Source organism: Aptenodytes patagonicus, chromosome 20, assembly GCF_965638725.1.
Source record: "Aptenodytes patagonicus chromosome 20, bAptPat1.pri.cur, whole genome shotgun sequence".
Classification (NCBI taxonomy): domain Eukaryota; kingdom Metazoa; phylum Chordata; class Aves; order Sphenisciformes; family Spheniscidae; genus Aptenodytes; species Aptenodytes patagonicus.
The window spans coordinates 2,676,696-2,687,174 of NC_134968.1; the positions used below are offsets into that span (position 1 = coordinate 2,676,696).

Genomic DNA, 10,479 nt, shown 5'->3' on the forward strand with positions numbered 1-10,479 from the left:
TACGATCTAACTTCTAGATAAAACCCTATCCATTTGACATCTAAATGTCATACCCACTTTTGGTATAGTTTGCTATTGGTAAAAAAAAAAAAAAAAAAAAAAAAAAAGGAAAAAAAAAATCAAGGGAAGGCGAGCAAATGGTTTGGGATCTGACAGTCCACTTCACATCCCTCTCAAAATCACTTAAGAAGTACCTAAACAGTGGGAGATTAAGTTTGGTAAGTTTTAAGCTCCAACTTTACTTGCTACGAACAAAAAGCCTAAGCCGTGTTGTAGAGATGTCAGTGGCGTTTTGCCAGATCGAGCGACTTTAAACCGGAGGATCTCGTGCCTTGTTAGATTCCCTAGGTAGCGAAATGGCAACATTTGCCATCTTTGATGATGTTAAATTGTCTGCAGCCGAAATGACTCGTTGTAGTAAGCGTCGGTAGTTGCAGAGCTGCGAGCTGTTATTTTACATGCCGAGGCAGAGATTAGGAGGTAGAAGCAGCAAGCACAAAAAAACCGAGGGCGAGAGGTAGCGGGGAGAGTACCGCTTCGCAGAGAAATGTATTTTATATGTACATGTTGTAGGTATCTATATAATAAATATATCTATACGAACACACAGGTCTGTAATTCTACGGAACACGGTTTTACGCGGGCATATATGTGGCTATAAATACCTCTCGCTTTTAGGTCGTGCCTGTGCCTGTGTATAGCTGTGTCTGGCGATTCCTGCAATGCACGGAAATCTGCCGGGGAAGCGTTTATACCGGGTTATTGCGACTTGAAGTGCTTGAAACCAGTTTGTCTGATACGGTGGGGTGAGGGGGGGGTGGGGGTGGGGGGGGTGTCTGTGTCGGTTTTGGGGAGCCGGCGTCTGGGGCGGCGTGGAGGGTTGCGGTTTGTTCCCCGTGCGGTGCCAGAGGCGTATTTGATGTGAATATCGGGTGTTTCTGAGCTCCCAGGGAGCTGCCCAGGAGGGGCTGCAGCTCTGCTGAGAGCTCCTAGCACAGGCTCAGCTCCATGCCAGGCATCTCTCCGGCTTCAGCATGTGCTGCGAGTCTCAGAGGTTGTGTATAAAGTGCGACTGGGAGCCTTTGTGAATAGGAGAAACGTTTATTTGACTTCAAGTAAAGCTACAAACAAATACAAAAAGCTTATTGGCAAAGTACTAACAGGCAGCTAGACATGACAGATGCCATTTTTACACATAACATTGCATTCACTCTGCCCACTACAAACCGTCTATTAGTCACATCAGAAATATTTCTAGTATTTACAAACATTAGAGCACTCTATTGTTGGTCCGATTTTATACATTTTTTTTTTTAATAGTGAAGTTTACCCACGTCTAAGAGTACGTCTCGGAATTAGCCTGGGACTAGAAATCCTGGCCTGAAGTTTGAACTAAAACACAGACTGGACAATTTTAAGACAGAAAGATACAAGAGCTTTTTCCTTTTTTTTTTCTTTTTTTTTTTTTACATTTTTGTTTGGTTTTTTAGGTAATTTTTTTTCTGCGACTGTAGTGCAGGAACCCCCGATTTTAGCTTAGGCAGAGAAGAACTCACCCAAAAGCAGTAAACTCAGGAAAGGGGAAAAAAAAACCCAACCAACAAATAAACAAACAATCGTATCTGTTCTCAATTTATAAATAAGTTATAACATTTAAAGGGCTCACATAAAACATGCTAGCTTTCCAGAAAGCATCAAGAGAGCACGGACACGTACATTTATAAGAACAACAAGAGCATGAGGAGCATCTGGAAATAAAATTTAATTAAAAAAAAATTAAAAAAAAAAAAACCCAAACCCAAAGAGAACACGACATGAGCTCAGTCCTGGGATAACGGTACCATACGCGTCGTTTTAGAATATCAACAACATGCCGAAAAGAAGGTGCCTCACTGTACAGTACTCCAAAACTAAGATCTGCGGCGCTTTATTTATTTATTTACGTATTTCTTTCTCGCCTCCTCTTCTTTCCTCGATATTCCTCCTCTAGAATTTATGGCTGAAAGGCGCTGCCCGCCGAGGCTAAGCTCATGCTTTTCAGTTTATTATCCTTCTTCCATTTCATCCTCCTGTTCTGGAACCAGATTTTGATCTGGCGCTCGGAGAGGCAGAGAGCGTGAGCGATCTCTATTCTCCTCCTGCGGGTGAGATATCTATTGAAGTGGAATTCCTTTTCCAACTCCAGGGTCTGGTAGCGAGTGTACGCTGTCCTCGCCCTCTTACCGTCTGGTCCAGTCATGTCTGAATAACACGGACAACAGCGGGGTTTGGGTTTTTGCTTTCTGCTAGGATTTTGCTTATCCTTACGGCTATTTTTTTTTTTTTTTTAAAAGACCGAGGTAAAATATCCGCCGCCTTCGAGCAGCTAGGAAAGCTGCTTATTCCCCAAATAACAGCCCCCCCCCCCCGCTCTTTCTCGCACACCCCCAGACACGTGTAAAACCCCCCACCCTTGGCCCCTCCAGAACCGACACTCGCAACTCGATATTCAGAGTTTAACTGGAGAAGCGAGATCTTGAAATCTCCCTTTTTCGCCTCTGCCCGGGTGTTTTTGGGTCTGTTTGCAGGGGCATCTGGTTTAATGCTGCTTTCTTTTCTCCAGGAGAAAACCGGGGCGGGGGGGGGGGGGGGGGGGTCGCTATTCCCCGTGTATCTCCTGGCAAATTTGGTTTTGTCAAGAGCAGATTGTCAAGAATACACCCAGCAAAATAAGAGTAGGAAAGGGCCGAGAGACCCATCTGTGCATATAATGCCATTTTAATGGTCAATTCTTTCCTTTCCTCTCCCCCCCCCCCCCCCAAGGAACACCCCCTTCCCTCAATTTTTAAATTACCTTCTCCCACCATCCACATAGAGCTAAGAGCTTGAAATAAGCGCACATTTCGCGGCAAGAATAGCGAAACTAAAATAAAATCGCCCCCCCCCCCCCCCCCCCGCTCCAGGCGCCAGAGGCAGCTTTAAAGCAGCGATCAGAGCGAGAAATACAAAAGCAATAAATAGCTGCGTTTCTGATCAAAGCGCCTCCACCGAATAAAAGGAAGGAGAGGAAAAAAGGGAGTGGGGTGGGGGGGTGGGGAGGGAAAAGGGGGACAAAAAAAAAAACCAAACCAACACAAGAGAAAAAGAGAGGGGTGTGCGAAAATAAACAACAACAACGACAACGACGGAAAAAGAAGTAGCTGTACCATGGCTAATGTGAAGTTTCCTCATCCAAGGGAATATCTGAGGTGCCTGCCCTTCTGTTGCTGCGGTGGAGGTTGCGATGGGCTCTGCCTGCGCTCGGGGGATGCTGCTGCTTATTGGAGTGCCCTCGTCGGCTCCCGAGGACGCGCTGGTCTCGTCTAGTTCTGTGAAATTTGTGTTGGTGGTGCTGGCAGAAGTAGCTTGGTCGGAGGGGGACGGGGCGGGTTTGCCTCCATGGCTCTCGCTGTTGGAGCAGGGAAGGGAGTCGGGAGAAGATAAGGAGCAGCTAGACGCCTGTCTAAACCTGCTCTCCTGAGCTGGAGAAGGGAAACCGCGGGAGCTCTCCCCCACAGCCCCAAAGTGACTAGAGGAGGCTGAGCGGTTGATGCTAAGGTCCATCCCATTGTAGTTGTAGCCATAAGAGCTGGAATGCATGGTGCTTGAATCTCTGTAAGAACCGTTCATGGAACTGCTGGTCCCATAATTTAGTAACTGATAGTCGGGGCCATTTGGGTAGCGCCCTGAGAACGAGTTTACAAAGTAAGAGCTCATTTGGGTTATTTTGGAGGGCTTGATTTGTGGCTCGTGGTCGTTATAACCCTGTGCTTGACGATTTATGATGTATTAATGAATTATAGCAATGCACTGTACTTCGTTTTTGCTATGTATGCGGCCAAATATGGGGGGAGGGTGTGGGTGCGTTTGGGAATCACGTGCTTTTGTTGACCAGTCGTAAATTCTCACTGATGACCTCAAGAGGTAATTCATGCTCTATGGTTACAAATAATGACGATCGCGGAGTCGTTTAGGCCCAAGTCGGTGCGCGGCGCCCCAAATCCCCGGGCGCGCCGGCGCCGCGCTCGCCCCCCACCTTGGCGGAGCGCGCCACCTGCCGGCCGCGCGGGGGCGACGCACCGCGCCCGCGGGGCGGGAGGGGGGGGGGGGGGGGCCGGGCCGCACCCCCAAAACCGGCCCCGCCGGCCTTCAGCTCCGCACCCCCCCCTCTTTTATTTTCCTTTTCCTTCCTAAAAATCAAGGCAGAGATTAAAAGGGGGGGGGGGGGGGATCCTGCCGCGGCTCGCGTGTCCGCGCTCCCCGCGTGGGTCTTCTCGCCCAGCTCCTTTTCTTTATTAAACTCTTAATTTCTTCCTTTATAACACCGCCGGGGAAGTTTGAGAGGCAGCGAGGGATGAGGTGTCGGGTCGCTGTGAGGCCGGGCGGTCTTCTCGTTTAATAACTGCCGGGGGGGACACACACACACACACACACGCAAGGCGAAGCTGCTACGGGGGCGAGGGGGGGGGGGGGGGAGCGTGGCTTCTTGGGTTTATTTCGCGTGGTTATTGTCCGAAAAGTCAAGGTTTCTTGCCCGCTGAGCGTGGAGCCAGCGATGCGGTCGCACCTTAATTCTGGAGGGAGGGAAGAGGGGGAAGGGGGGGAGGCGGGGGGGGGGGGTGAAAATAAAGGAAAAGGAGGAAAAGTCCAGCCGGTGGAACTGGTTGACAACGTTGCTTTTGGGATATTCTTGCTCCTGAGCGTTTCACGTCCTCTTTGAACACAGCGTTGTGCTACGTTGTTCTTCCTTTCCATTTGCTAACCTGCAAGGAATATTGGGGAGCAAAAGCACTCTGAAATTGGTAAAAACGTTGTGAAAGAGCTGTGCTTTGTTAAGCATGACTTCCTTTTTTTTTTTCCTTCTTCTTCTTCTTCTTCTTCTTCTTCTCTTTTCTCTCTCTCTCTCTCTTTTTTTTTCCTCCAAGGCAGTTTAGGAATTTCATATGCTTGTCTGCAACTCATTGGAAATTATGCGCCATATTGAAAGTGACATATAATTTATAATAATTACGGGCAATGAAAAGCGTGGCAATAATAGTAAATGTCCTACAGCTGTGAAGCTTCTGCATGAATTGATTTTAAAAGTGACTGACATTAAACCAGCTTGTGGCACGGGGGAATGCGTTCATACATAGGTATTTCTGGTGGGCAGTGGGGAAAGGGGATGGGAGGCGGGAGATACTGTTACACGCGTTTTCCCCTGTGAAGCAGCAGCAAACGGCATCCGAAATAGGCTGGGCTGGTCGCTTGCTTCCAGTCCTACATCCCCGGCAGAAAAAGCACTTCCTTTCGTTTAATTCCCCAACCCGGGAGAAGTTTGCTCTTTGCATGCGCGGGATTCCTCTTGGGTACGGAGCAGAAACGTTCCCCATCCCGTCCCGAGCAAAGTCAGCCCCTCAAAAGGAGCCATTGAAAGCGCTTTCAAGTGAAAATAAAAATCTACTCTTTTAGAAGAGCTCATTAGACCTAGCTGAGATTTGTTTCCACCTTTTTTCCCCCTGAAATGGAGGCTATATTCCTGGAGCTGAGAAGCTACTCGTTTCGCAGGGCGAATTCCCTTGAAATCTGGACTTTTTTGCAATACGCTTCACTTTGATTTGGGGATATGAAGTAAAGGACCAGATGTTTGAAAGATGCTAGGCAAATGTTAGGTATCTTTGGTAGATAAATGAGAGCATATTTTTGCCTGTTTCCTTGATTTATTATGTATATGGAGAGCGTTTCGTCATAACTCTTTGTACTGTAACAATAAAAAAGAGCGATACTAAAGCAGCATGTCAGCGAGGAAATACTGTTGGTGAAAGGTCTTCCATTTAAGATTAGACAAAAAGAGGGAAAACCAGATTTATCTCTCCACTGTAACTTCCGTGTGCTTGGAGTTGCTTGTCCTTGCAGATTAGAAGACAGTGTCATACAGAGAGAAGCAAGGCTTTCTTTACAACCCTCTGCTCCTTAAGAATGGCAAGTTCCCCTGGAAAAGGGAGAGATGGTAATAATAATGACAGGGTGGTGTGCGTGAGATCGCAGACTTTGTTTTTATTAGAGAATTCCATGTTCATACCTAAGACAAACTTCAAACACAACACGTACAAAAATTAATAAAATATAACTTTTTGTTGTCGTCGTTGTTGCTTTTGCATTCCTTTTAGGTAGTACTCGTTCTTTCAGTAGATTTTCCTTTAAAAAAACAAACAAAAAAAAAAAAAAAAAAAACAAAACCCAAAAAACTAATTACAAAGACCCCAGGGCTTGATTAATTTACCAAAGGAGGAAAAAAAAAAAAAAAAAAAAGAAAAATTAAAAAAAAAAAAACTATGTCAACCGTGCATGAAACATTTTTACAAAATTAAGACAATAAACACCCCAAATGACATATATTGCAGCACTTCCATTAAATACAAGAGTTAGCAGATTACTAACAGTGACACCAAGGGTAGAAACACGGGTAGGAGTCTTTTTTTTTTTTGTCTTTTCTCTTTCCCTTTCTTTCCCTCCTTCTCTCTCTCTCTCTCTCTCTTCACTTTTTCATTATTATTATTTCATTTCGGGGGGTGGAGTGGGAGGGGAGGGAGGTCTAGGAAGGGAGGGGGAAAAAAAAAAAATTAAAAAACGCAACTAGAAGCCTGATTTTTTTTTTTTTTTTTTTTTTCCTGGACACGACAGATCACTGGGAACACGAGTCCATGGCATTGGTGGCCCAAACTTTCTAGCTGTTGCCGCTGCTGCAGAGGGCTTGTCCCACCAATGTGCAGGTTTTCCCTGTCCTCGCAGCCAGCCCACACCCCCCTCATCCTCTCGGCTCTCACACACACTCACTCACTCCCTCTATTTTTTTTTTTTTTTTTTGTGTGTGTTTTAAATAATACTTTCACTCCGCCGTTTTCTCCTCCTCCTCCTCCGCGCTCAGTTGCGAGGAGTTGAGCAATTTGTTCTCTTTTTTCCACTTCATCCTGCGGTTCTGGAACCAGATTTTGATCTGCCGCTCCGTCAGGCAGAGGGAATGGGCGATCTCGATCCGCCGGCGCCGGGTCAGGTAGCGGTTGAAGTGAAATTCCTTCTCCAGCTCCAGCGTCTGGTAGCGGGTGTAGGTCTGGCGGCCTCTGCGGCCGCTGGGCCCGAAGGAGGAACCTGTGACACCCGCAAAAAAAAGAAGAGGAAAAAAATAGGAAAAAAAAAATAGGGGAAAAAAAAGGGGGGAGGAAAGGGGCGGGGGGGGGGGGGGAGAGAGGAAAGGAAAAAGAGGGGAAAGCCCTGAGGTTTAGTGGAGCGGCGGAGATGCTGGGTAATCCGCGGGGATGCTACGCCCCGCACCGCGGCTGTGTGCGGAGGGGTGTGTGCCCGCTCCCCTGCCCTCCAAAGGCTTTGGCCAACCCCAAAATAAACCCCAAGGCGGTGGAGCTCCTCCGTGCGCGCAGGGAGGCTCCCTGGCCGGGCCGCACCCGCGGAGGATCCGCAGCCGCGCCGCAGGCAGCGGGGCAGAAGGGTTAATGCTGAACTTGCCAGACTGCAGGCAGGGCTGGGGAGACAGGGCAAGATCTATCTTATTCCGGGATGAAAAATCGCAAGGTGTTCTCCCCCCCCCCGCCCGCCCTCGCTATTTTCCACCCTACCGGCAACTGTAATAGATCTGAGCATTTAAGCAATAATGAAGTGAATCGATCTGCCCAAACTCTACATTAAAGAGGACACAACACTTTATGTCCCTGCGCTAATGGACATCAATTTGGAACTTAAAAGGCAACAAATGCATCTAAACATGGGAAGGAGGGTGGTGAGCCTCTATTATTTTTCTTCCCCCCCCCCCCCCCTTTTTTTTTTCTGATTGAGGAAACAGCACTTAAAGAAGTCATATATCACCAGGGGGAAAAAAATTCTCCCCAGGCGGACTTTTCATTATGTTTCATTAAAAATGTAGCCCTCTCCTTTCAAATATTTAAACACTTTTATATTCTTTAACTCCAGATCGGGTAGCCAGCGAGAGAGGGAGCTGCGTGGGGGTGTGGGTCCGTGCGCGTGTAAAGTCATCCAGATCTGATTTAGAAAAGATATCTCCCCTGCGCGTGTGGGGGAAAGACAGAGACAAATCGTTGTAGCTGAGTGACACGCAAACTGGAATGTGCAAAAAAAAAAAAAAAAAAAGGGGGGGGAATGGGGAAATACTGTATTGGGGTTTAAATACGGGGCGAACTTTTTAGCTTGGGGGGGTGCTGGGAGAAAATACTTCAGCGGCGTGAAGTTTTGGTGCGTGTCAGGAGCAAGTTGGAGCCTCTCGTGTCGCCTAACTTCCCCGCTGGAAGTTTGGGCTCTAAAGTGAACCTTATTCCTGCTTCCCTCGCTCGCTCGCTCTCTCTCTCTGGCGGTAACAAATAAGAAAGGGGGGGAGGAGATTGATGTATTTATTTCTGTAAAAGAGTAAACTCACTATTGCAAGAGTTCATCCGCTGCATCCAGGGGTAAACCGGGGCGGAACACTTTTGCTCCTCGCTCTCTCCGAACACAGTTTTGCTCTGCGCGCAGTCCGACTTGCGCGGCTCGGGGGCGAAGGGCACCTCGTCCAGGTTGGGGGGGGCGCACGCAGGGTCCTTCTCCCTGAAAAACCCGCCGGCCCCATAGTCACAGGCGGAGCTGCGGCTGTAGGCTCCGTTGCTTTGCTGGTAGTAAGGAGAGGAGGTATAGCCCTTCTCCTGGACGCCCGTGGCTCCATAGGTGGTGGGGTAGTGCCTCAAAGGATCCGCATAGCCCGAGGGATATAGCGGGATCTGTCCCAGGAAGGGCTCCTGCCCCGCCGCCAGACTCACCGGGAAGGTCGAGTTGACAAAATAAGAACTCATTGGAAGGAGCCTGCCGTCCTTTCCCGGCTTTATGATTTGTTGTGTTTTATAGTCCAAGTGGTTTAGCTATTAGTAGTATATCGGAGATTGGGTTTTAGCTGAAGGGAGATGGCGTGGTGCCAGCGAGGGACACAAGGAAATACAACCATCTGATCATGGGCTGACCAATAGCAGGCGCCTGAGGTTGCAAAATAGCACCCATGAGGAGCTGAGATTGCACCAGGGACCCCAAGAACAAACCATCCACCCCCTTTTCCCTCCCTTTTAAACAACAGAAATGCACCCCCTTAACCAAATATATAATATCTGCCGAAAGAAACATTCCCGGCGCGCTCGGAGCTTCATAAATAAATAAACGCGTCCCCCCCTCCCCCGGAGCTCAGCGCGGGGGTGTGCGAGAGCCCGTCGGCGCGGATGGCGTGTGCGCGCCTATATATATTTACACACATATAACGTATACAGATACCCGTTGTAAGTGTGGGGGGGGAAAGTTAATTATTCGCATTCGGAAAACTTTAACCCCTGGTGTTTGCAAATCGTCCTGAAATGTCTGGGTGCTTGGGTACAGCTAAAGAAAACAAAACAACGGAAAAAAAAGGAAAAAAAGTTTTTTGTGTGGGCGTGTGAACTTTGCAAGGAGGAGATCCCGCCGGGCTGATTAACTTAGATTTGCCATAGGAGAAGAAATCGGTTTTGACAACTTATTTCGGTTCATGTTTGCCTAATTACCATAGATTTGCATTCCCTGTTCAAGAAAGCTGCGCTCGCTTGAACCAAACCTTCGCTTTTCATATAGTGCATCTTTTTCCTTGCTTTTTTCCCCTGCAAAAGCTCCGCGTTCGGGAGATAAATGGAAAATCGAAGTATTTCCTTTATCCCTTGCTAAATCCCGATCCCCTCCGGACTCCGGTACCGCATTGTGCCCTCTTGCGTTTTTTTGTTAATACCAAATCTATGCCCGACCTTTTATGGCTAAAAGGAAGCCTTGGGTTACGGTCAAAAGCTGAGTTTATTGATTGTTACCGATCGAGATTTATTTTTTTTTTTTAACGAGAGGAAAGCTGGCGCTGTGATGGGGCTGCTGCCGTGGAGGTGCGCAGGGACCCCGCCGTTTTGCATCCCCCCCGCTTTCAGCCCGTCCCCCCTGCAAAATACCTTTTTTTGCAAAGTTAAAAGGCTGGGAAGGGTAATTCCGATAGTCTCAAGCAATTCTCCGTCACCCTAAAAACTGCACTTTGCTCCGGGCTTTGCCTCTCTCGGTTTTGCCCGGATCTCCTGGCCAGAGATGTGCTCTGCTCTACCTGGTGCATCCCCCCCCGCCCCCCAGATCCCGGTTTGCTGAAGGTAGAGTTGGATCTCCGATCGCCTCCTTCCCTTTTTTTTCCAATGGGAAAATCAGAGCGACCTCACAGGGGAAAAAAAAAAACAACAAACCAACAACCAAACAACTAAATTAAACCCAGGACTGTCCCCCGATCACTCGCGTTTTATCAAGGATTTGTTTCCTGTCCGAATTTGTAGCCATCTGTCTGTCGGGTCGTATATGCAATGAATTGTCACGCCTTATAATGCACACTCCCCTGTACTTGAATCCGTGGATGTGTGTGCTACAAATCTAGAATTACACATA

General features: G+C 48.0%; 2 protein-coding genes across 2 annotated transcripts; both read right to left on the bottom strand.

Annotated features, from left to right (window-relative positions):
- Positions 1-1,087: 1,087 nt before the first annotated feature.
- Positions 1,088-3,874, bottom strand: HOXB5 (homeobox B5). Its single transcript, XM_076356605.1, has 2 exons — positions 3,186-3,874; positions 1,088-2,241 (listed from the first exon to the last, which is right to left on the bottom strand). Exons 1-2 carry the CDS (start codon positions 3,733-3,735, stop codon positions 1,994-1,996), a joined length of 798 nt encoding a protein of 265 aa, XP_076212720.1. The 5' UTR covers positions 3,736-3,874; the 3' UTR covers positions 1,088-1,993.
- Positions 3,875-6,030: 2,156 nt separating this feature from the next.
- Positions 6,031-9,115, bottom strand: HOXB6 (homeobox B6). The gene is made up of 2 exons (XM_076356993.1): positions 8,441-9,115; positions 6,031-7,146 (listed from the first exon to the last, which is right to left on the bottom strand). The coding sequence occupies exons 1-2, from the start codon at positions 8,847-8,849 to the stop codon at positions 6,887-6,889; spliced, it is 669 nt and encodes a 222-aa protein (XP_076213108.1). The 5' UTR covers positions 8,850-9,115; the 3' UTR covers positions 6,031-6,886.
- Between the last annotated feature and the right edge of the window lie 1,364 nt (positions 9,116-10,479).

What these genes read in the sequence shown, in the direction of transcription:
- HOXB5 (XM_076356605.1), bottom strand. Translation starts at nt 3,735, where the DNA reads ATGAGCTCTTACTTTGTAAACTCGTTCTCAGGGCGCTACCCAAATGGC. An exon ending in GAAACTTCACATTAGCCATG is followed by an intron (nt 2,242 to 3,185) that starts GTACAGCTACTT and finishes CGTGTTATTCAG; the next exon opens with ACATGACTGGACCAGACGGT.
- HOXB6 (XM_076356993.1), bottom strand. Translation starts at nt 8,849, where the DNA reads ATGAGTTCTTATTTTGTCAACTCGACCTTCCCGGTGAGTCTGGCGGCG. An exon ending in GCGGATGAACTCTTGCAATA is followed by an intron (nt 7,147 to 8,440) that starts GTGAGTTTACTC and finishes CGGGTGTCACAG; the next exon opens with GTTCCTCCTTCGGGCCCAGC.